The sequence below is a fragment of the Polistes dominula genome, unplaced genomic scaffold, assembly GCF_049000335.1.
Source record: "Polistes dominula isolate Pdom_NZ unplaced genomic scaffold, Pdom_raw_medaka contig_77, whole genome shotgun sequence".
NCBI lineage: Eukaryota > Metazoa > Arthropoda > Insecta > Hymenoptera > Vespidae > Polistes > Polistes dominula.
Window position 1 is genome coordinate 2100501 of NW_028301152.1, and position 27623 is coordinate 2128123.

General features: G+C 27.1%; 3 protein-coding genes across 3 annotated transcripts in view; 1 reads left to right on the forward strand and 2 right to left on the reverse strand.

Annotated features, from left to right (window-relative positions):
* The first annotated feature begins 4348 nt into the window (after positions 1-4348).
* Positions 4349-21882, forward strand: LOC107064148 (uncharacterized). Its single transcript, XM_015316519.2, is given in 11 exon segments — positions 4349-4408; positions 6550-6821; positions 7642-8080; positions 8083-8171; positions 8313-8410; positions 11222-11430; positions 14463-14596; positions 16300-16521; positions 16611-16721; positions 16877-17872; positions 17950-21882. Coding segments are annotated over 11 exon segments (3522 nt in total). The 5' UTR covers positions 4349-4363; the 3' UTR covers positions 18857-21882.
* LOC149030649 (nucleoside diphosphate kinase 5) lies at positions 8434-11085 on the reverse strand. Its single transcript, XM_089178144.1, has 5 exons — positions 9951-11085; positions 9144-9557; positions 8882-9020; positions 8720-8808; positions 8434-8606 (listed from the first exon to the last, which is right to left on the reverse strand). Exons 1-5 carry the CDS (start codon positions 10203-10205, stop codon positions 8496-8498), a joined length of 1008 nt encoding a protein of 335 aa, XP_089034270.1. The 5' UTR covers positions 10206-11085; the 3' UTR covers positions 8434-8495.
* LOC107064037 (uncharacterized) overlaps positions 19556-27623 on the reverse strand; it is a 50594-nt gene continuing 42526 nt past the window's right edge. The window contains 1 exon segment of the mRNA XM_089178143.1: positions 19556-27486. Within this exon segment, the coding sequence (XP_089034269.1) occupies positions 27317-27486 (170 nt within the window). The 3' untranslated portion in view covers positions 19556-27316.

Consider the following 27623-nt stretch of genomic DNA (forward strand, 5'->3'; position numbering starts at 1 on the left):
ACTCTATAAATATACACATACACGCGTGTGTGCACGGGCATATATGTATGTATCTGTTTATTGGAAAAACGGGATAATAGAAGCAAAGAATAATTTTCAAAAATTCTATTGTAAAACTTATATAAAAAAATAATATGCTAAATTTATGTAAAAAAAAAAAAAAAAAACAAAGAAGAAAGAAAGAGAAAAAGAAAGAGAAGAAAAAAATCGGTAATACGATTGATCGATCGTTTTGCGTATATTGTTAAAAAAAAAAAAAAAAAAAAAGAAAGAACGAAGGAAAAAGAGACAAAAAAAAAAATACGAAAAGTCCTTCCGTATATTTATTACATTCCATTTTCGTAATCGATGATTTTATTATTATTATTATTATTATTATTATTTTTTTTTTTTTATTTCCCTTAATATCACTCATTCAATTTGTTACACAATTACAATTGTGTCGCTGGAGCGAATTGTTTTCATTAACAAATGCGTCATTAAATATTATTTATGATCGTAATAAAGATGTTGTTTTCATAAATAGCAATATTAAAGAAAAAAAAAAGAGATTAAAAATAATAGATTTATTGTTTGATTGATCTATATCAGTGGTTCTCAAAGTGGGCGATGGATGGATGGTCACAGGCGCATTTGAGGGGCGGGAGGGAGGTCGATGAATTTTCTTTTTTGAGTTATTAAAAAAAAAAAAAAAAAGGAAAACCAGAAAATTATTTTTCAGGGGGCGATAGGACAACAAAATTTGGAAACCACTGATCTATATATATATATATATATATAGAAGCCGTTCATTAGCCAATTTGATAAATCCCATAAAATAAAAAGTCAAAAAGAAAAAAGATTGACATACGAAATGTAATTATTTAACGGTGTCAAATTCATTATTAATTCTTTTTAATTATGGTGAAATTGATCACGGCATTTTTTGTTGCCATCGTGTAAAAAAAAAAAAAAGAACATGTATATCGAAAGAATCGTCCATCAAAGTGAATTAATTACATTGTTCTCGTTATTTATGCAAAAGTTAAATAAAAAAAATACATTAATTTATGAACAATAATAAGTGAGAAAAGTTGTCAAATGTAATTGATTTGAAAGAGTGCCACTTTAATGGCACTCAAGTAATTTTAATGGACGTTCAAGAAATTAAGTTTTAATTTGAAAAGTTCATAAGAGCATTCAATTGAATGATTTATTATTAACATTTTCGAAATATATTGAAACGGGTTGTTAATCGTATTGGTATTTGTGAACGGTTCGTATATTGGTATTTGTATCTATTGTCACCGTTTAACTGGAAATGATTCTAAATGAGTTTATCAGCCAACTGTTTTTTTTTTTTTATTTTTTTTTTTTAATATAAAACCGTTGGCTGATAAATAATTAGCAGCAAGCCTAGAAAAGCGAACGAACTGTAAGACTAATTAAATTACAAGAATTCGTCCAATCGAAGAGCAGCCAAGTTATTAAGTGTGTAATCTCTTTAACGAGAATTTAAATTAGAGATGGAAATGAAAAGATTCGTTTTAAGGATATTAACTATAATTAGTTAGTAAACGTATTTGTAAATATATTATAATATGTAAAGAATATAATATTATATAAGAGATAGAAAAGAAAAGAAAAAAAAAAGAGATAAAAAATACATGTGTCTCTGAGAAGAAGATTTCTTGTTTTTTTCTTTTTTTTTTTTTTTTTTTTTTTTTTTTTTTTTTCGTTAGCCTCTGATGTTCATATTGTTATTAATAATTATAATATATTGTATTTATTATTACATCGATAACGCTTAAATTCGATTAACTCCAAATAAATTGATTGAAGAGTATTAAAAAAAAAAAAAAAAAAAAAAAACACACAGAAATACGAAAGTGAAAATGAATTGTAAAATTTATTTGAGATATTGAGATTGTATTCAAAAAAAAAAAACATACAACTGAACAATTATAATAACTTAATAATTAAAATATAATAATGATAATAAAATAATAATCCTAATAATAATAATAATTTTCATGATCGTTATTTACAGTAAAATCATATCATTATGGTTAATTGTTTAAAATTTCATTAACAAATCAATTAATTGTAGACGAATGATAATAAAAATATCTCATCTCGGTTTATCGGAAGATTATTATGAATTAATTTTGTTGCGAAAAAATTCTATTATTTTTTTTTTTTTTTTTTCGTTCGAATTGGAAAACAAAGATAAAAAAATAAGAAAAAAGAATCTGACATTTCGTGTCTAGTTAAAGAAATAGTTATTTTTGTGTATACGTCTAGAACGGAAAGGGATATTTTGCTGTAAAAGATGTGAATACGTTAAGATTAAAAAAAAAAAAATAAAATAAAAAGGTGAGTACAGCATTAGTCCTTGATTGATATTAATTAGTGATATTAATTAGAGATTGAATTATTTAGATTCTATATTAAATTATATTTATTATATATTAATAAATTTAGATCTTATATATATATCATAATATATATTAATTATATTAAATATATAATATTTAGTTCATTATTATTTTTAATTAATTTAATGTTATATATTTTATATTATATATTATATTAAATAAAATATTAAATATGTAATATCTAATTAATTAATATTTTTAATTAATTTAATATTATATATATATGTTATATTATATATTATATTAAATAAAATATTAAATATGCAATATTTAATTAAATACTATTTAATTAATTAATATTTATTATAAAATTATATTAAATTATACAATAATACATATATTATATATTATATATTAATAAATTAATTTTATTATATATTCAATATTAGATTAAAAGATAGTGATATTAATTAGATTAAATTAGTGCTAACAATAAAATTGATATTAATATTTTATAATCCATAAATTTATTTAGTCGTGAATGTTGTATGAAAAAAAAAAAAAGAGAAAAATAATTTCTTTTTAGTTTACTTTATGACAGTTGAAATGTTAAAAATAAAACAAAAATACAAAATGACTTTTCTCATAAAAGAGAGTTCGTACGAAAAATTAATATATTATTTTTCCTTCAAAAAAAAAAAATAATCTTATTTTTTATCTCTTCTTTTTTTATTTTATTTTACTCTAACTAAATAAACAAAAAAAAAAAGAATACTTTAGTTTTATTTTGTTATCTTCTAAAGAAAAATAATCCTAATTTCCAGATCAAAACACACAGGACATTTGTTTTATTTTTACAGGAAGGCGGATGTAAATCAAACGGTTCTTTTCGTAACGATCTTGTATAAGCGTGATTACTTTAATTTGATGAAAACTCATGAAGTATATATACACACGCATATACAGATATACCTGAAAGCATACACAAGTTTTTGTCACTGGTAAGAAAACAATTGATCAATGAAAAAAAAAAAAATGAAAAAATTTCTTAAATCTGATTGAATTAAATTTAAAAAAAAAAAATAATAATAATTAACAATAAGATTTAAAAATAATTAAGATTCTGATTAAATTAAAAATAAAAATAAAATAAAAACTACAATAGAAAAGGCAACACATTTCCAATTTATTTCTTTATTATATATTTTTAAAAAATAAAATAAATAATAATTATAACAAGAAGATGTGTAGAACAATAAAAAAAAGGAATAGTATTTTTATTGGAAAAAAAAAAATAATAATAAAATAAAATAAAATAAAATAATCTTTACTTCTTTTTTTTAAGGACTCTATATATATAAACAATTGTATTATTATATATATATACGAATTTTTTCTCATTCGTTTCTTTTCAAAGATCTCATAGGTTCACTTGGTGGGAGCAACATTATCTTTGAGAACATGTAAGAGTCTCACACATATTTTAAACATATAAATATATATACACACAGTCAAAGAAATGGACAACTTATAAAGTATGAAAAGAAACAAAGACAATCTCTGAAAATATCTGTCTGTGTATATATGTATATACATGTATTGTTTAATGATCGCGTGAGTTACTTACATTTACATTATACATATATATATATGTGTGTGTATGTATGTTTGTACGTATATGCGAAAAAGACACTAATGCTCGTGTGTATATGTATATGTTTAACTGATATATACACTGAATGTGCTCTAAGAAGATATCGCTAAGTGGTTACCGATATATGGAACAGAAGATCAGTCTAGAACCACCTGTCCCAGAAGTTGGAAGTTCTATTAATCTAATTGCTATTTGTACTATTTATTTATTTAGTTTTTTTTTTTTTTTTTTTTTTATAAGTTTATAAGAAAAACAAAAAATTGTTTATAAATTTTCTTTTTTAATGTCTTATCGATAATCAAAAAGAACAAAAAGAAAAAGAAGAAGAAGAAGAAGAAGAGGAAGAAGAAGAATGGATCGAATCAAACGTAAGAAACGAAAGAAGAATGAAAAAAAGGTATATTTCCTATTTAGATCAATTTTATTTATTTTGATTTATCTCACATACTCTCTCTCTCTCTCTCTCTCTCTCTTTCTCTCTTTTTAATCAGCAACGTTTTTATTAAAGTGATATCGCAACAAATCGTAAACTGGTAGATTTCATTAATCAAAATAAGGAGACAAAAAAAAGTTATCATTAATCGTCGTATTTATTTATACTTATTATTATATATACAGTATATATTTATATATACTATTTCAAGAAGGAGATGAAAATAATAATAATAATAAAAGAGAAACGTTACGTAAAAATAATATTTTAATTATCGTTAATTAACAACACGCAACGAATATATCCGATTACGAATGCGGTGTTTATTTGAAATCAATTTTAGTGACAAGAAACGTGATAGATTTTTATAAAATTGTTTAAAATGATCAGAAAAAAACAAAAATTATTAAAAGTTATAAAAAAAAAAAACAGAAAAATAATAATAATATATATATATATAAATTTTCATAATCTCGCTGTTGTAAATTTATTTCGTTGTAAAATATCATGAAAATATTTTTCCTTCGAGCGTTGGTTAAACGTAAAACGCGAAAAATGTACGACGGACATAAATTAAATGAATTTAAAAAAAGAAATAATGAGAAAAATAAAAGAGACAGATCGTTACTGTTCGGTTTAAAAAAAGGCAATAAATAATATCGATTTTTACCGGCAATTAAAAAAAAGAACAATGATTCTATGAGAATAGACTTTGTTTTTCATTCAAGAAGACAACACAATGACACCCGTTGTATTGTCCGACAATTCATTTAACCTAATTTCAAATGTATTCTTGACAATAGTCGAACGAAGAATCTTCACGTTGATTTTTTTTTTTTTAATCATTGCATTTATTTTTATCATTGATTTTTCCTTTTTTTATTTTTATTCTAATTTCTTCTATCTTTGTATATCAATTATTTATAATAATTTTCATAGAGATCAATATAATAGTGTTGTAATTTGTCAAATGTAACATTATAAATGTGGCGTTGTTTATTTAAATAAAAAAAAAAAATAAAAGAAACTACAGAAAAGTTTGGAAAATATAAACAAATTTGACTTCTATTATATTTAAAACAAATATATATATATATATATTTTCATGACCTATAATTTTCCATTTAATCTTATTATATATATATATAGTATTTTTATTTATCTAAATCTTAGGAAAAATTCTATTGAGAAAAAATATTTTATCGTATTATCAGAGAGCTTATTTACGTTTATATATATATATATATATATATTTATATTTATATGTACATATGTATGTGTGTAGTATGTACATATATATTGTATATCTCAGTTGAAGTAGCTTAACATTTGTTAATCGTAAAGTCTTGCACGTTCACACACATCGAGTTCTGAATATTTATCATTGAGTTTATTCGAGATTGCACAAAGCTTAGCAGATTAAAGCCATTACGACAAATGAGATATAAGTGTGTTACCGGTAATAAATGTCTACAAGATATCATAAATTTATTTGTAAATACGCTATAGATTATATTAAGATAATTTGCTACTATTCTACATTAAATTAGATTCTAACGGAACATTATACCAAGTTATTGAATAAATGAACTTATTAGATAAGACACACACGATGATTCTCGATGTGTCATGGGGTTAAAGGCCGATGCATGGATCACGGGACACTATAATATTGATAGGAAAATCAGTAACAAATGAAATATGTCCAAAATAAGAATTATTGAAAATTGAATATGAAATATGACTTGTTTGGAAGATCAAGTACGAATATTCTACATTTTTCATGAAAAATTATAATCTATCTCAAATAAATAATTATATATATATATAATAATGTTAATAAGTGAAATCGTATTTAACATTTTTCTTTAATGATAAATAAATAATTTTAAGCGATACAAAAATTAGTAATTCGAATATATGATCGAGTTATTACTATGTGAATAGTTTTGATAATTGTCAATAACCCATTGTCGTAATTAATAATAAACTTTGTGTTCTTATTTGACTGATATTTCACGAAATAATAATTGTTTTGTAGTATATTTTATCCGTTTATTGTAATTTTCTTTTATTTCTGTCGATTTTTTACTTACGTTTTTTAGAAATTGCTGTTGTCCATAGCAGATCCATGGGACGTCAAAGTAGCCAGTGTCAATCCAATTGGATTGGCCCAGAGACGTGGTGTCTCTTTGTCAACGTTACCATCTTTTTCTCAGAATGATAATTCTTTACAAGAATGGCCAATTGTAGGTGGCCCAGTTAGAACACCTTCACCATGGTACAAACCTTCTGCCAAATCTTACATCGAAATTGATAAACAAACTCAAACTAAGGAAGATCCATATCCTACGAACAATGACAATTCTCACGAGAGGCACGTTCATTAATTCTTTTTATTTTCATTTTGCGAAAAATCAATTGTGTTTTTTTTTCTTTTTTTTGTTCTTTTCGAAAAAGGTAAGAAATAAATTGAATATTATTATTATAATTATTTGGTACATTAATAATGTTGACATTTTTTAGTATTATATATTGACATAAGTAGTATATTATATATCTCAAATATTTTTAATTTACTAGTATTTTTTTTTAATAATTAATATTTTATAATAATAAGTTTAACAGTAAACTGTAAAGAAATAATATTAGTGATATATTGTGTCTTTTTTACTCTCCCTTTTTACGAGTACGAGTCATTATTTTATGAATACCTTCTCTCGCACTTATGTCTTCTTACCACCATTTTGGAATCAACAGGATACGGTTTGTGTTTTTTCAAACTGGTCACCCATCTATTTTACTAACCGTATCTGAACTAACTTTTGATCGGATTAATAAATATCACAAGGTTTTATTTTAATTATATTACAATAATTAATAGAAAACAAGTAAATAAAATTCAATGAAATTTTGTATTTTTGTCTTTAGTTACTCATTATTAGATAAAAATTCAATAATATTAATGAATTTTGTGTTAATATTTGCAAATAACACATTTTTGTATTTAAAATAAAATAAATTACTTTTTGTTCTTCTTGTGAAGGTGAATAAAACATGTACACATATATATATATATACTAAAATTCAGGACGCTGTAACAGTAATGTAAAAATGACTTCTCATCGTAAAAAAGAAAAAAAAAAAGAGGAAAAGAAAATAAAAGAAAAATAATTGTAGATAATTATCATCAATAGGATATCGATCGAGAGAATGGGAAGATCTGTCGAAGACAATGAAGAGAATATTTCTAATAGATCTAAACAATCGATAAAAAATAATGCAAGAGATAAGAAAAATGGCGGCGATGAGTTCGAACGTTCGCCGTTGAGCGCTCGAAACGACAATGGATTAATCAACGGGAAGCAGGAAATTAGATGCTGTGACTGTTATGATGACGAGAATGACGACGACAACGACTACTGCTGTTATGTTGATGGTGATGGTGACGACGTATCATCGTCGGGAGTGCAAGTGCGTTTCGAGAACGAAAGATCTCAAAGTTGTTTAATTGATGATTTGCCATTTAATTATTCGATTGTTAACGGATTACAGTGTAAATATAAAAATAAATCGATCAACCGATCTCCGTTAAAATTACAATTTCAAGTTGATCGATATGAACGAAATGTAGAAGAAGAAGAAGAAGAAAAAAAGAAAACGAAAGATCGTCTAGGAGCATCGAACGTAGCGAAACTGAGATCATTCATCGTCTGGTCGAATCAAGGTCGAGGAATCGTTACAATTATTCCGAATTATTCTCGTTAGCTTAATATACGACGTTAAAGTGAGGGGAAAAAAAAATAAAGAGAAAAGAAATATAAGAAATAAAAAGGAATCTTTTGAAAGAATAATCGTATTTCTTTAGGTATAATTTACAAAGTGCTGTGGAAAAACGAACAAATAGAACAACGCCATGTCGTCGAGATCGGTTGTCCTTGGTGTTCAGAGAAATCAGCCTCGTAGGTAAGATAATTTACACATTTGACTTCTTTTCTTTTTTTTTCTTTCTTATTATGGTAATTTTATTTGAATTCGTTTTTTTTTTTTTTTACGTTGGAACGAATGCCAAATTTTCGGGTAATCGGGGCTTATTAGGATTATTCAGTATGAGCCAATGTGCCAACCACAACAACGGATCGGCTGGTTTCAATTTGCAACACTTAAAAAATGAGATTTATTTATTACGATTGTGTGCGGCTTATATTTCTGATTTTTTCTTTTTTTTAAATTGGAGTTGACGTTTAAATGGTCAAATTAATAATTAATTTTTACCATAGTTAAACCTTCTGTGAGAATTGGATTGATCGTTTCCCATAGATAATCAACAAGAGACTCGTCTTTAATCAAAGGCTCGATTATAGCTGTAAGAAATTAGACAATTAAAAAGTTAGTATGATAAAATGTATAGTTTTAACACATGGTCCGTATTATTACATTCGGGAAAGAAATAGTGTATTTCTTTTTCAGCTATTTCGCGTGTCGAACTTCCGTGTACGGCATTTTTAAAATCATCCCCTCTTTGACCGTATTTTGCTCTTACGCTGTCGGGAAAATATAATCGAGCTTCTGCAACCTAAATAGTACGAATAGAAATGAAATTCATTATATCAAAATGTTTATAAATTAAATAATAACGTTCATAATAAAGATTCGATATAAATTGTTAGAGATATAATAAAATTGTTGATTAATTTACTTTCGTAGGACCAATGATAAATCTCCAATCTTGAACAGCACGATTTTTACTTAATACGAATACTATGATTGGACCAGAAGACATATAAGCAACTAAACGAGCAAAACCAATTTCTCCATAATTATCCGAATAAAATTCGGATGCTTGTTCGGGTGTTAATTGTAACCAACGTGTTTGACGTATCTCAAAACCTTCTTCATATATACGTTGCTCGATTTGTTTTTTATAAATCATTGCTTCCGGTTTAATAATGGCTAGAGTATATTCGATGTCTGGTTCTTTTTCAATTTCATTTATTCGTGTCATACATGGCTCGAAAATAAACGGTGTTGTTTCCCCTTCTTCTTCTTCTTCTTCTCCTTCTTCTTCATTCTCGTTACGTTTGGTTAACCCTCTTTGACTCACAAATTTATACTGTAATTGATAAGGGGAGTTTTTGTTTTTTATTTTCTGTGCACGCACATTTTTAGATTTGTGTCATTGTCAATTATCTATACTTTTATATCGTTTGTGTGTCATAAAATATTCATTTTTAATTTATTTTTGAAAAATATACAATTTGTAGATGTTAACATGAAAACTTGAAATTGGATAGTGAATCTGGACATTTCTCAATTTCGGTATATTTCGATAACATATATATACTTCTACTATATAGTAATTATTATTATTATTATAATTACTATTACTATATAGTAAATAATTGTAATTAAAATATTCCTTTTTACAGTATATATTATACTACAAACTATAATATCACAAGTATTAATCTATCGATTTATATTAATCATATATATTATTTTTTACCGTTCTACTCGAATCGCTTGAAGAATCAAACAACGAAAGTTGTTTTAACGAATTGAAACATTTAATATCATCATTCGAATCATTTTCAATAAATTGAATTTCATCTTTTTTATTATTCAAGTCACGATCATTCGTATCAGTATCATAAAGTTCGACATTTTGTCCTGGTCTGTAAGATCTTCGACATTTTTCAAAAAGAGTCACCGTTTCTGATATTTTCTTTTCATCGTCTTTCTCAGTAGGACAGTCACACATAATTTTTGTTCTCTTTTTCTTAAATTCATTCAGAAAGGTTATATATTTTTGGTGTCTTTTTTTGTTACCATTTATTCTTTCAAAAATACAGTCGACAGAATCCGTTTTAAATAAATCGATTAACGTCGGAGTTAACGACGTGAAGTTAAATGCAATTAGTGTAACACGCTAGAAGATTATGGGAGCGAGTAATCGAGAAATTCTCTTTGATCTTGCCGCTTATCGTTATAGTCATATCGTACGTAGACGTTGTTGTTGGTTGACACTACCGACACACACGTTGTGTGTGTTTATTTTTTTTTTTCTCTTTTTTTTTTTTTTCTAGCAAAGTTTACAAAGTGATAATACACTACTATACTTTAGTGTTCCTTTTCGTTGCAACTATTACATGATTTAGGTTCAAATACATATAGTTTGTTAATTTAAATATTTATCGATTTATGGTCTCTTCGTTTTATATGGTTTTATTTCTTTATAAAAAAAAAGGGAAGGGGAATAAATAAATTTGCTTTGATACATATATACGACTTAAGATCAAACAATTGTTGGTTAATAAAAAAAAAAAATGTAATATTATTTATTGATTTTATGATTAGATTGTTGTTTGAATAAGTTATAAGATGTGAAGACAAATTGTTAATATAAAGAAAATTATTATAAATAGATTTTTTCTAATGTGCATTTATTTGAAAAGATATTTATTAAGTATTTATTAAATAATGTAAATTTATTAAGTATCGCATTTCAATGAAATGCAATGAATTTGACATTTGATTTATCTTAGATTAAATTACCTTTTTTTTTTTTTTTAAATATTTTTATCAATTTTTCATTGCTTATAAATTGTGTAAAATTTCATAGTTTATTGTTAATATGTGTTTATGATAATACACAATTGTTTCTTATCCTCTTATTATAATTTTAACGTTCTTCATGCAAATGTAATAAAATTCAAATATAATAATTATTACATAATATAATTATAGAATGTAATAATAATAATTAAAATTTTTCAGATAGTCCGAAAGTTCAACAATTCGATGGGACAACGGAGACGAATTCAAAACCGAATGAAAATCTTACGCAATTAATTAACGCATCTACGAAAGAAGATAATCCAATTTTGGAAAATACTGACATTTCTGCTACGAGAATTAGAAAAACGAGTATCTCAATGCCAAGTAAATTAAACGAGATGGACGATCTTCGTATCGACGGTCGGAAGGTAATTTTGTTAACACATTTACTACTATTTTTAAACAATATTATAAATGTCACGTAATACATTTATTACACACCATTGCGTAATTACAAAATATTTGGCTACAATAGGTTAACAAAAATAATTTATAATAAAAGAATTGAATTTTATAACAAGCAATCATATTATACGATTGAATTATTTAAATAATATTTACAAGATGCAATTACAAATAAAAGATTCCAAGAATAATATATATATATCTTAAGATATATAAATTACGTGTCACGTTGTTTGTCCGCAATGGACTCCTAAACTACTGAACCGATTTTAATTAAATTTTGCACACTGTGTGCAGTTTTATCCAACTTGAAAGATAGGATAGTTTATATCTCAATTTATTGCGAATTATTTGTTTATTAACAAAGAGTCATGATTATCTCTGTTAGTTCGATAAGATTCTAACAGATGGCGGTATAAGGCAATGCGTTGATTTAAAGACGTGTGTATCGGACTGATTGTGAGCCACAGCAACGCGTGGCGGGGCACCTCTACGATTATTTCTAATCGTATAATAATTATTCCCAATAGTTTGATTTCGAATAATAAAAATGACTAATATGTTATTGTTTATCGCAGTGGTTCTTCGCTTTAATTGAACTTGAAAAGTGTTCAAAGTTTAAGTTTTTATTAATATAATATTTTTAAATTAATATTTTCATTTTTTTTATATATATTTTCTATTTTTATAATTATCTATTATCTTTATAATATCTATAATTAAATGTTAAATATATATATATGTTGTATTATATTATGTTATGTATAATGTATAATCTATATATAACTTCCAATATTAATAAAAGTTAAATGTTTACGTACATTTTTTTGTTGATTTTATGATATTAATCGTCTTGATGATTTTGGTGATACGCAAATTTTCCTTCTAATGAAAAATGTTCCGTGACTTCGAAAAAGGTTAAGAACCACTGGTTTAGCATTTTGTCAATATTTATGTAGCTTTAACAATTCTTAAGAAAGATGATCTATACGAATAAGTATATCTATATTTATGTCCATATGTTTCTTTTCACCTTTGCTTTCTCAACTGAAACAATAATATTGTACCTCTTAACTGTCAAACGTTTAATCATTACTGTCAGTTAAGTATAGATACAGGAATAGTAAAAGTCAAGAGATTTTATTTTTATGTGATAGTTCTCTCATTAGTTTTAAATTAACTCAAACAATTTATACTTTCATTTCATAGTTCAATTAAAAATCATATTGTTTTTTTTTTTTTTTAGATAAATTTTCATTTTTCATTTGATCACCGTGTTGAATATTTTACATAAATAAGTATATATATATATTATATTATATAAATTAAAAAACACGTGTAATTGTATAAATATAGGTTTAACTTTCTCCTAATTAATATAAATATTTTAATTGAATTCTTATATGAACAACGAGTCATTGAAAGCGGTGGAAAGTGAACCGCTTTTGAATAATATGTATGAAGAAAATGGCGAATATCATAATTATAATTCGATATGGTCTGTAAATAACATTAAGAACAAGCATCGTTTGGCTGTTATACATGAGGTACATGAGATACATGATGAGGTACATGAGGTATGTTTTGAAAAAATGATTAGATCCGTGATGAACATATAATTTCTACAAAATTGGTCAAATTATTTTGTAATGTTAACCCATTGACTGTCAGACATATTTACAGTGTCTTGGCTTAAACTTTGAAAAATATAATAATATCAAGTTATTGATATAATATTATAATGATATTTACAATAATTGATAAGTAAATGTTTTTTTACATCATATCAATATTTTATTCAATCTTTGTAATAATTCTTCAAACAAATAACCATTTGTAATTAATCTACAATTGCAGCACATACTACGAGATATCTCGTAGTTGGCAGTCCAATGGGTTAAATATTGGGCCATATATTGTCTATCTGTTTGTTTGATATCAAATGATACAAATAATTGTTTGCATTAAAAAGTTGCTTTTTTTTTATTTGTCTCGCGTGTAAAAATGAATTTGTTCTTTTCCTTGGAACAAGGTAAAAGACAAAGATTGTTTTCGTTAACGAATTTTATTCTCGAAAGTATGAAACTTGTCAATGTATGTTTTTTCAATTACGCAACACTTAGCATTATTCAAGTACATAAACGAAAGATCATCTAAAGCGTAAATGCAACGTTTCTCAAACGTAATAGTTATTCGTGTTCGTTCAAATGGCAAACTACTTGTTTTTTTCTCATCTCGTGATTTTTACACGGGGAATCATGATCAGCTTATAAAATATCTTTGAAGGGGGGAAAAGAAAAGTTTGTTTATAAAAAGTAAAAAGTAAAAAGATTCAAGAGGAACATGAAGATGGACGCTAATGAACATTATTCACAATCGGTGATAAAGACTCGTCAAAATTTGGTTGGAATTATTTGCATTTTTTCTTATCTTTTTTATTATATCGATTAAAAATTCATATTTTTGATATATTCTTTTAATTATTGATTTTTTTTGTTTTTATAGATTTTTATATTTATTTGTTTGTTTTTTTCATTCCATAATTATACTCCTCATTCACAAATAATTATAATTCATTTTAAACTTCCCATCTTTCACTAATCATAGATAATATCATTGCGATTGCAAAGGTTTGTAAATATTGAAACAAATGGGTACGTTGTATACGCTCGTAAAAGATATTTATATTAATATTCTCGACAATTTTTTTTGTAAAGGTTACGATGATTATTTTTAAAAAAATTATTATGATTTTTGTATTTCTACAATAGCGTCTTCTATGAAGTAACTGCAATATATATTATATTTTTTTTTTAAGACTTACTTAATAACTTTTGTTTCAAATATTTCTTTATTAAATCAATATGATTGATATAAAATATTACATCATATCGTTCTTATTGGCAACAACTTCTATAATATACATATATATATGTTTACACATTCTTCTAATTTAATCTTTATTAATTACACAGGTGTATTTTCTTTTTTTTAGACTACCACATCAAAATTTACAAGTGCCGAAAGTGACAGTAGCAGTGTAACTTTCAGTAACAGCGGTTCGACACCTAACGGAAGTTCCCTCGGCTCTGAAACGGAAGAAGAAACCAATGACGAGGAATTGGTAAAGTACGTGTTAGATATATACATACACATATATTTTGTTTTCTTCTTCTTCTTCTTCTTCTTCGATGCTTTTCGAAATATTTTTACCAGTAAAAGTAAGACACGTTTATATTATTTTACCGATGCGATTATCGTACCTCGATTTCCACTGAAAGTGGATTTATCCGGTTTTCTTCGTTTCTGCGTGTATGATGTGCGTGTGAGTGTATCTATACGTGTGACCACCCATGCTCATGTATTTATATTTTATATGTGTGTGTGTGTGTGTTAACGTGCGTTTCGTATTGGACATGCAAACGCAAGGAAATACGTTCTTCAAAACCAGTTTAACATTTAACAATAAAAAAAAGAAAAGAAATAAAATTCTTTATTATCAATTCATATATTTGTGTATGTTGCGTTGAACGTGATCATGGTATTTTTTTCGAATGTATTGTAAATATTTTAACAAATAGATAAGAGTTATTATTTTTTTTTAATGGTGGAAGTAATCAAAAGTAGGTATCTAAAATAAATCTTATTATTAATTCGATTATTGTATACAATTTAATCGAACGAAATGATTAATACACAATTTTTGAGATGTATTATGCAAGTGTGTAAGAAAACTAATAAATAGTTCAATTTTCTATCTTAAGAAGATATCCGAGCTAGTTTTATAGCAGTGAACGTGTTTGGATTCGCTCGAATTACCTAGGAGTGTTCAAGGTCACTCGGAGGAGGATCATTGAGACGAGTTCGACCTTCTTTATATCGCCCGAGGGTTATCACTAGTTTCTAATTCTCGGAGTGTCTTTATCCCGCATTACGAGAAAATCAACAGTCAACTCTCGTAGTACCATACGTGACAAACGTTGTGTTATAGTATTACTTTATTTGATTTAATCTTCCTATAGTATTTCTTTAATTATACGCATTTTCGATGTATAATTTACGAATGATCATAAATTTAATGATGTATAAATCAAGAAGAGAATTTTGCGAGCTCGTTTCGATCATTTTCGCCGATGTTTATTAAGATAATTGTGTTATCGTATTTTGTCTTCTTCTTTGTTTTTTTTTTTTATTTTTTTATTTATTTGGAATAAAGCGACTTAGTCGATCGGTTTAAAAAAAAAGAAAAGAAAAGAAACGTGTGAGATCTGTTCAATTGAAATTATAAATTTTGATTGTCTCAAGAAGATAGTGAAAAAGACAGAATCTATCAAAATGATGCCTAGATACGATATTGGAAGTGCAATTTCGTTGCAAAGGTACAGCTTGAATTTGTGTTATTAATTATTGTTATTAATAAAAACAATATGTGATTGGTTGATACGTAAATTTCGAAGGATTTCTATTATTTTCTGTTTAATAGAATTATACTACAGTTTCTTTATTACAAATAGTATTATATCAATATTAGATCACACACACACACACACACAAGAGTACTAATAAATATTTGCTGTTAGTTTAAATATAAAACCTATTGCTTTAAATGTAATACAAAATATTTATAACATATTAATTTATTGTTTTTATCTTCTTTATGGTAATATTATATATATATATAGAACAGTAAAATACTCGTTATATTTATTTCAAGATTTATATAAAAAAAATTAGAAAGAATAAGAAAGATTATTTACTTTGATTAATCTGATATATCGTTTAATATGTTATAACGACTTAGTTAAATATTTTGTTGTCTTTTTTTTGTAAAGAATACCATTGCAAGCACCACCAAGAAGAAAAAGCAGAGCAGCATCGCCATCAATAACACAAAGGCTTGGTAACGAATCCATAGATCTTCCAGGTGGAGTACAAAGTGCCAATTCGACAATCACTAGTGTCAATAGTATAAGCAGTTTGCTCAAGGAAAAACTTCAATTGTCAATTCCACAAGCATTGCGGAGTAATAAAAAACGACAGAATGCGGACTACAGGTACATCGTACGCTGGGTACATTATTCTATCGAATGCATATGTATCTATAACAATCAATATTAGTTCTTTATTTTTAATCATTTTTTAGGCTCCGATTATTCGTTGGAATATTGTTTCTATGTGTGGTATTTCTTGTTGGATTTGCTCACATTTATTACACCCAACATGTTCTACAAAGAGCATATTTTGACAAGTTCAGGTAAGAAATAACAATAATTACTGTTCGTTGTTAACTTTTAAAACAAAAGTATTATTTAATGTGTGAGTTTAATGAAACTTATTTGTGTTAGTGATTACGAGTTAATTTTTTATTTCATGTCTTTATTCTTTCCGTTTTCTCTTAACTTATTTCAGATTCAATAAGAACGAACGAGTGATGCACGTGTACAGTAGTAGCGGCACTGAAGTAATTGCTGCTCGATTAGGTGAAGGTATACCAGCAAATACTGGAGTTTTCTCTTGCCTACCGCATCATCAACGACAAGATTCAGTTTGCCTCGAATGGTTACAACAAACGCGTCTTTATTTGGCACATACGAAACACAGGGATATGAATTGTTATCATGTAACCTGGCAGAGTTTGAGTCCTCATTACAATCCAAAGGATTGTTTTGATTGGTCAACGAATAGAGGACATTGGTATGGTGCTGGTCAGATTCAAAGTATGCCGTATCTTTTGGAACACGGTAGATTAGATTTGAGTCCATTCATAACCGGTGATGTCAGGAAACATCCTTTCGGAAATGTTTTGAAAAGATATTTTCTTAATTCAAAAGGAGCCACAATTTTGGTTGATCCGGAAACACCTCTTTATGTTTCCATCAGATCCAATCGTAGTAATGACTTTTGTCTCCAGGCTAAGCACGATAATTTTGCCTATATAAATCATTTAACGCCATTGCCACAATTAAATTATACCATTTGTGCTACCGACAACATGAAAATTCTTCATTCGTCAATGGCGGAGAAATCTTTGTGGGATGGATTGAAACCAGACGAGTTACATGCCGTTCATTCTCTTCTCTCTGAACCAGTTTGGCAAATTTCACCTACAAATGAAGCTGCAATTTACAATTATACCGAAGACGTCATAGCATTAGGCTTTTTGCGTCAAGGTCATGTACTATTGAGCGAGGAATGGCAACCCAGTCCTGGTGATTTCATTTTGGACGAAGATCGTTTTCCATCTATGGAGGAGACTATTAATATCATTCATCGTCGTGGTTTCAGAATAGTTTTTAGCATTCAACCGTTTATATCTACGGAATCGATCAATTTCAAAGATGCAGTAGCAAATAGGTTATTGATCTCGGAGAGAGGTAGTGATCCAAGGATTCCAGCTTTGACCAGGTATATTTTGATAATTTGAATTTATATAAAATATATTAAATCTGTATTTCTTATTTATCTATCATTGAATTTTTTAGATACAAACAGAGCAACAGCGCTGGTGTTCTGGATATTACCAATAACAAAACATTACCGTGGCTTCAAGCTAAATTAGAAAGTTTAATTACAAAATATCACGTTGATTCGTTTTATCTTGATTTAGGCACCGCACAAGACATGCCACATTATTATAAATGTGAGCAAGCATTGACGAATCCCGATCATTACAAAACAATCTTCACCAAATCGATATTAGGTTTAATTCCTGTAATTGGCGTATCCAGTGCTATATCTAGACCTAGAGCACCGGTATTTGTATCTTTGCCACCTTTCCCTTCCTCTTGGAAGGCTATCAAAACTGTGATACCAACCGTTCTGAGTTATGGAATGATAGGTTATCCGTTTATCATGCCAGGTGCTGTAGGTGGTGATGTAGCTTTGCCAATGTCCGATGACAATCCTGACAATGATTTTGAGGTTAATCTACCTGACAAAGAATTGTACGTTAGGTGGCTTCAATTGTCTACCTTTTTACCCGTTATACGTTTCACTCATTTACCTAGTAAATATTCTGATGATTCGGTCTTGGAGATAGCAAAGAGATTGACGACATTGAGACAAAAAACGGTGACACCTTTATTGAAAAAATATGCTAATGAAACTTTAGACACGGGTGTACCGATCATTAGACCCCTTTGGATGTTAGATCCAGGTGATCCAGCTTGTCACGTAGTCGTTGATGAATTTTCTGTTGGCGAAGAATTGATTGTAGCACCTGTACTATATTCAGGTAGCAGACAGAGAGAAGTGTATCTACCTGCTGGTGTTTGGAGAGATGGTATAGATGGTAGTCTTAGAAAAGGATCAAGATGGATCCATAATTACAGAGTTGCTGAAGATAAAGTTGCCTATTTCGTTAAGATGCCGGATAACACTAGGTTCTAAAAATCGTTCTAGATCGATTCTAAATAATAATCATTGTTATATTATTCCATCTTTCTAAATACGAATAAAAAATTAAGGTTGTAAAAATCGAATCGCTTTAGAAATAAATTATTCGTTTTATTGTTTTCTTTTGTATACCTTATTATTTTTACGTTTAAGTATCTTAATGAGTGCGTAACGATTATTTTTGTTCACATAGATACGTTAAGAACTTACCTCGATCTTTGTTTTCTTTTTTCTTTTTTATAGATAGGTACTCTATATTTGTTTTTTTTTTTTTTTTATATATATATATATATATATTTGTTTCTTTTATTTTAATATTTATTTATTTCTATATTTTATTATTTATTCTGTCATAAATACACTTTTCTCTGGTATTATTTAAATATTACTCTAATTGTAATTTCGTAATTACATATATATGTATATATATATATGTATATACACATATATATATATATATATGATCTAGGCCGTTAGGGTAAATTGATTAGTTTGGACGATTCGTGTGTAAATAGTAAATCTAGCGAAAGAGAGATAGAGATAGAGAGAGAGAGAGAGAGAGAGAGAGAGAAAGAGAGAAAGAGAGGAAAAATATAAGTAATGAAAAAAAGAAAAAAAAATGAAATATAATTAATTAAATTCTTTTCGTGTGGACGCATGTGAAGAAGTGATTGGGGAGATACGCTCTCTATATAAGGTATAGTGTATATTTATTATATTATTATTTATATCATATATAGCATAACATTGTTATTTCTATAATAATAATAATAATCGTAGCACCATGAACACTCCACAGTAAGTTTATTATTTTTGTTACTTTTTTGTTTTGTTTTGTTTTATTTTGTTTATTTATTTATTTATTTAGCTTTCTTCATTTCTTAGTTTCTTTTTTGCACCTTGGTTACTTTTTTATTTCCTTCTTTCTTTTTCTTTCATTTAATTTGTTTTTACTTTACTTTACTTTACTTTACTTTACTTTACTTTACTTGTTCTTTTAATTTTAAATTTGGTTTTATTCGAAGAGAGGAAAAAAAGAACACCAAAAAAGAAGATTAAAAAATAAAATTAAAAAAAAAAAAATAAACAAGAAATATAATTCAAATAAAACGCGATGCGCTGATGCGCTTCGTCAAAGGGGTGAGAACTTGCGACAATAATAAAGTGGCAAAAATGAAATCGGTGTCGCTTATATATTATAATCTAGGCATTACACATTCATATAACAATAAACCTTTCGACTGAATGACTAGATGAATTTTTTTTTAATATATATATATATATATTATGTTTTGTTTTGTTTTTTTGTGTTTTTTTTTTTTTACGTTTACGAAACGAGATTTCTCATGACTAGAGTCCGTATTAGAAATTCATTAGTTTCTTATCACGCGAAGCGTTTAGTTTATATCTTCCATACATTCTTCCCCCTCAACCCTCCCCTCTCCCCCCCCCCATCATCGTCATCCTCATTTCCTTTCTTTATTTTTACCAGTCTCTTTTTTTTTTACTGTCATCACATCAAGTTTTCTCAATAAATATTTTTGAGAAATAACAAACAAACAAACAAAAAAACAAAGAGTATTATCCATGACTATTCGATAAGCCCGATAATTATGAATTCTCACCCCCTGCTTAACCATTTACGAGCATTTCGATTACAAATCTCTCGCATAGGCGTCGAAGCTGCTCACGTTTTTTTTTCCTTTTTTTTGTTATTGTTTTTCATGTTATCTCTTTCCATTCTCTTTTTCTCACTTTATTCCTTATCTTTATCATTTATATTTGTTGTATTCGAACTCTTTCTCCTCTCCTCTCCTCTCCTCTCCTCTCCTCTCCTCTCCTCTCCTCTCCTCTCCTCTCCTCTCCACCCCTCCTTCGCTATCACTTTGCTCACTTTCTTCTTCTTCTTCTTTTTTTTTTCTTTTTTTTTTTTTTTATTTATCTCGTATATATTATTATATATTTATATATTTTATCCTTTCTCTCTCGGTGTATATAATATTATACTTCAACCCCTAAATTGTTTTTTTTTTCTCAATGAAAGCTCGTTCCTAGAATTTGTCAGCGCGTTATTAATGTTTAATTATATTATTTATCTCATTCGTTATTTAATTCGACATATTTAATTTCATTTGCCCTCTCCTTCTTCTACTTTTTCCTTCTTCTTCTTCTCATATACTTTATCTTCTCTTTATCACTATTTCTCTCTTTCCCTCTCTCTCTCTCTCTCTATCTCTCTTTTTCTCTCTTTCTCTTTCTTTCTTTAATTTTCTTTCATTATTGCGTTCGTTTAGTATTTTTTTGTTATACTTTTGTTTCTCGTTAAATTTAATTTTTATAATTTTAACATCCTACCTAGTATAGCTGGTCGTTATTATTCATCAATAAATAATACATAAATATATAGAGGTGTATATCGTCATCATCTATCTTACTTTTCTTTCTTTCATTCAATATCTTTCTCTCTCTCTCTCTCTCTTTCTGCTTATTTTGTTTTCCTTTTAACCCTTCTTTTCATCTCAATTATCGCAATATTTCACAAAACATTCTCGTGCTCTTACTTTATGAACCATATGTACGTATTACAAAAGGATTTGATTCGCACTATGATAGAGAACGATGATGGTGATAATGATAATGATGATGATGATAATGATAATGATGATAATGATGAAGTCGTTCTAGCATTAAATGGTAGACATTAATTTTTATCAGTTATCATTAAATAGCGACGATAATAATAACGTAAGTATGACAATTAAGATAATACTAATAATAATAATAATAATAGTAATAATAATAATAATAATAATATTAATTATAATCATAATCACATAATAATAAAGATAATAATAGTAATAGTAGTCGTATATCTCGTTTAACAGTAATTATAGATTTTCGCGTTTTTCGCAACTCTTTTTCATATCTTTAGATTCGATTAAGATATTAATTAATATTATTAAACGTCCACTTCTTCTTTTCTTTTTTCTTTTCTTTTTTCTTTTCTTTTTTCTTTTTTTTTTTTATGAAACACATTCAAATTTTGTGTCCTCGTTTTATTTTATAATTCATTTCACGTGGACTATTTTGATGATAAACGTCGATCATCATTGACAAACATTTTGATATACCAGTCATGGAAACGTATTAATAAATAATTCGTGAATAATAAATAAATAAATTATATAGGCACACACAGACACAAAGAGAGGGGAGAGAGAAAAGAGAGAGAGAGATACATATATATATATATAAATATATATAACTAATAACGATCGATGATCGGTATAGTGAAACTTTTATGAGAGTTATTAATAATCTCTAGTATTTTATGTTTTATCTTTTTTTTTTCACCCTTTTTGTTTTAATTTTTTTTTTTTTCCATCTTCTCGCAGACACCGTCATGAATCGTCGCACGTAAAGTAAAAATAATAATAACAATAATAATAATAATAATAATAATAATAATAATAATAATAATAATCGGGCGGTAAAAAACTTACTTACTACCTATAAGACCTGAGAACCGGGAAGCTTTCAAAGGTTGGTTTCTCCTTTGAGCAAAACCGGATCTCCTTTACTGCATTTTTCGTTCACCCATCCAAAGATGGTTTTTCTTGTTTCCTTTTGTTTTCTTTTCTTTCTTATTTGTTCCATCAAATATTTTCTTTTTTTTTTTTTTTTTTCGTTAGGCTAAGAGAGCGCATTAATGCGTAGCACTCTTGTTTTTATTCCAAGTAATATAAGTTAAAGTTTGTTAAGAACTTGTAGTATTAATTCCAGTTTCAAGAATCGGTTTCTCATTCAATCGGGGAACCCCCATTTGCTGTGAACTTTCAAAACGACGATCCTTGAAATTTCCATGATCAGGATGATACCAATATGTCCATTATGGTCATTTTGTATTTCATATCCCGATAAGTTTTTGTTTCAAATATTATTCATTCACATTCGAACGGATGTGGGTATGTTTACTTGTACATATACCCAAAGAGATAACTTTATTTGTTGGTTTATCTTCTCGTCGATATGATTTTTATCACTTTATCCTTTGTTTTTAATTTTATTCTCTTGAGGCCAGAGGTACGCAACACAGATTCTTGTTAGATTCGGAACAAGAGTAGGGTACACATTTAAGAAATTTTTGAATAATGTCTGATTTATTTGACGTAAAATTGTCATTCAATTTTACAACTCAACATTGATTAGTTCATTATACGTAAACAATTCATAGTGTTTCATCACAAGCTCAACGAAGAGAACAGTTATCAAATTCCAAGGATTTAACGAAGGATTTAATGAAAGAAACTAAGATATATATTTATTATCATAATGTTTCTTTATTCTTTCTCGTTCGTTCCTTGTTTTGAATTTGTTATTTGTCGTTGTTCTTCACTTTGTTCCAAAATGCTCTACTTATACGTATAATTGTATTTATGCACGTATATATATATATATATATAATATGTATATATATTTATATACGAGGTCAAGCGTGTATCCTCGTCTAAAACAGCATTATGTTTCTTCTGTATTACAGAACAACGATTAAATTTATCATACCAATATAGGTATAATATATATAAATATATATATGCATATATAATATTTATATATATATATATCATATATCATATAATATACATATACATATATATTAATATCTTTTAAACGCAATAAGCAAAAGTAGGATGTACAAAGAGGCCTATCGTTTGAAACGTGTAAAAATCTCTTTTTTTATATATTTTTAATTTTTTTTATTTTGTTGTTCTTGTTCTTGTTCTTGTTCTTGTTGTATTGTTTACTCTTAGAATTTCTCTTTGATTATGAAATTTCTCAAATGGCTCGCAAATACTTTCATGGTTTCATTTTCCATTACTTCATTTCATTTGTCTTCTCTTCTATTTTCTTGTTTCTTCTTTTTTCAACAAATTTTCTTTATACATTTATTTTCATTCTCCATTGTCGTTCCCCTGTTGGTTTGGCTTTTTCAATTTTAAAATCACACATATACACCATCATACAAACTCATCACCATTAACTATTATCACCATCGTTCATCAATCGTTTATTTTTTTTTCTTTTTTTTATCCTATATTATTTAGGATAAATAAAATAATCCTATATTGATTTTGTTTGCTGATGCTATTTTATTATACTTCTTCTTCTTCTTCTTCTTCTTCTTCGTCTGGTCTGTGGTTCAGGACGTTTCTTCTCGTTTGTTTTTTCTTTTCCTAATTTTTTTGCTTCCCATTTTATATTCTTATTCAAGCACGAATAATAATTTATTTATTTTATATTTAATTAAATAACAATAGCTGCCAAAAGTAGGAGTGAGTACAAAAAAGCAGAAATTTTGCAACTTTTATCTCTCTCTCTCTCTCTCTCTCTCTATCTCTCTCTCTATCTATCTTTCTATCTCTTTCTCTTCTATTCTTCTTATTCTTATTCCTTAGAATTTGTCTTCTTCGTAGTATAATTCATCAGGATTAATTCGAACGATCAACAACAAACACGATTTTTAGAAGATAAGATTATTATTATTTGTTTTATCCATTTTCAATTCGAATTATCTCACTAGTAGTAAAGCGTAAAATAATGTATTCCATTATTTTGTTTAATCTCTTTTTTTTCCTATTTTACAATTAATTCCTTTATTTATTTATTTATTTATTTATTTATTTATTACGGTTTTGGTTGTTACTTTTATATATTACTTCTTTTTTTTTTTTATATATATATATATATTTTATTAAATATTACTAAAGGCGAATAGAATTTGATTCAAAAAGGCGACGCAATTGATTCGAACAAATAAAATAAAATAAAAAAAAAAAAAAAATAAAAATAAAAACGAGAAAACAGTCATAAAGGATCTAGACCGAGGAATTTTTTTTTTTTGGTTTATTTTCTGAAGAGCTCAATAAAGCTTAAGCTTAAATTTTGGCTCAAGTTTGGATGGATCAAAATCTTGCACCTTTTTGTTTTTTTTCTCTCTCTTTTTCTTTTTTCCTATTTCTTTTTCTTTATTCGAACCTGAATGAATTTTCATTTACTATCTTATTTATTAAAAATTAAGTAAAGTTATCGTTAATAATAAGATAACTCTTAATAATAAGAACCCTAAATAGAGACAATGAGCAACGTTACTCATTATCTCGAATATACATACATATATGTAGAATTTGTTGTTGTGTTGTTGTTGTTGTTGTTGGTTGTTAATAATTGTTGTTCTATATAATATTTATCGAACGTGTGCTACCTCGGTTAGAATCCTTATTTTTTTTTTTTTTTTTTTTCATAGTCTGTGGATGGATATATTGCGAGTTATTGGTACAATAAATGCATCGTCACAAGCGTTATAATTTTTATTTGTTTTGTATACCTTGAAAGAAAAAAAAATTATTAGCTTATGCATTTGGTTTTTGTTTAAAAAGCGACAAAAATTGATTAATCAAAGAAAAGAAGGAAGAATGAAAGAACACGAAAAAGTGCCTGCTTATCGCTGATTGATTTAACTTATGTACTTAATTTGTTCTTTCTTTTTTCCCCTCCCCCCTCCCTCCCTCCCTCCCTCACTCCTGCCACTTATTTTCTTCTTTTTCTTTTTGACGATAATATCATTAATCATTTAATCATTATTTCTTTCTTTCTTTCTTCTCTTTTCTATTCTTTTCTTTTCTTTTCTTTTCTTTCAAAGATGCATTTGACCTAACATTAGTATAGGTCGTAAGCAATTTCTATGTTACACCATAATACGAGACCAAAGTCCAGGAATGCGCGTATCACTAGTTTCTATTCTACGATATAGAAACACGACACACAGATTAACTTTTTATTAGCATATTTTTCATCTTGTTTAAAAGTTAACTTCTTGATTTTCATCAGTTTAACTTCACTTTTAGTTGTTGTTGTTGTTGTTGTTGTTCTTGTTCTTGTTGTTGTTATGTAGTTATTGTTGTTATTATCTATGTACGAATAAAACATTTACGATAAAGTGACAACGTTTAAACGTTTAGAAGAAAAGTATTATTTCGATAAATCATCATTTGGAGAGAAATATCTTCTTTATTCGATCATTTCGATGCCGAAAATAATGATGACACATTCGGCTAAGTTGAATTACTTTCATATTACTTCTCTTCGTTTTATTCAGAACACCTTTGTCCACATTTTTTATTTTATTTTATTTTTTTTTTTTAAATAAGCATTAGTCGATTCGTGTGACGTATTTTTTCTTCTTGTATTTTTTTTTTTTGTTTAAATTCTACTCACATGGAGTATTTCCGTAGTGGTTTGTTTTTTATTCTTTTTTTAATTTTTTTATTTGTTTTTTTTTTTTTTTTGTTGTTGTTGGTTTTATTTCTCAAGGAGAGGGCGGGGACGAGTATTATGATTTTTTTTCATATTCTGAATTTGTATTTTTTTTTCTTTGAAGATAACTAATCTTCCTCTTTCTAGAGCTTTTTGACGTTCGACTACGGAATAAGGTCGCACTTGGGAATTTGAATATCCTAGTCAATTTGTTGGGTATCTAACGTACAGCTAATCCCAAATCACAGTAATTACACGATGATCTCTTCGCGATCTGACTTTTCTATTTTGTTGTTCGAGTGTCTTTTGAATCATTTTTTTTTTCAATCATTTAAATCTGTTTCATTATTGGTAAACTATTTTTTATTTTTTTTTTTTTTTTTTATGACACAAGAACGAACGTCAGAATTTGCATTTTAAATATAGTAGACCGATAAGGACTATGTTAATATGCAAGTATATGTATATGCATATGCATATGTGTGTGTGTGTGTATGTTTTTATTATAATCCTAAGGAACTTTAAGTATTATATATAAAGAGACATATAAAAAAAAAAAAAAAAAAAAAGAAAAAAAGAAAACACAAAAATGTGCGCTTTCCCAGCGCAAGGAAAAATTTAACGAACAATATTTCGTTAAGATAAATATTACAGCAGTGTTTTTTTTTTTCCTTTCTTTTTCTTGTTATTTTTTTTTTTTTTTTTTTTTTTTTTTAAACATATCTATCTAATAAAAATAATTTCATATATAAATATATCGATTAATTTGAAATATATCAAACGATATAGAAAGATATATATATGTATATGTATATAGAGAAAAATGCATTTAGCAGTGTAAAAGCTGATCGCGAAAAGATCTTCTCGTGTTTATCTTCCTCGGGATGCCGGGGAAAAATAATCGAAGGAATTTGCGATACGGGATATAATTATACACACACACATTAAATAAGGAAGACCCATTTCTCTTTAGTCAACCTTCTTCTTAATCCTTCTTCCTTTCATCTTTCCTAAAAATTAATATCTATATTTTTCATATGGCGGGGATAGCACCGGACTTTATGACTGAAGGATTTTGAAACGTTTATATCCGGTAGCCGCTCAGAACTCGACTATTACGGCTGAGCAGGCTGCCATTCCCTAGAATTCGAGCCTGTAGGCGCTGCAACTTGTCTCGTGATCTTGAAGATTGATCGTGCATCTTGATGCCGATGGTGATAGATCTATATGATTGGCAGCCAAAGCTTCCTCGTTATCGGCAACCCAATAACCCAAAGTGTCCGTGTCGTAAGTTGGAATCATTGTTACCTCTGAAAATAAACACGTAAATAATCAGCAAATATCGATAGTATTATTTTGTTTTTATGAAATTGGGTCATTCTGGTTAACTATTTGAGAGAAAAAAAATTGAAAAATCGATTTTATCTAATATTCGTACGCATACTGG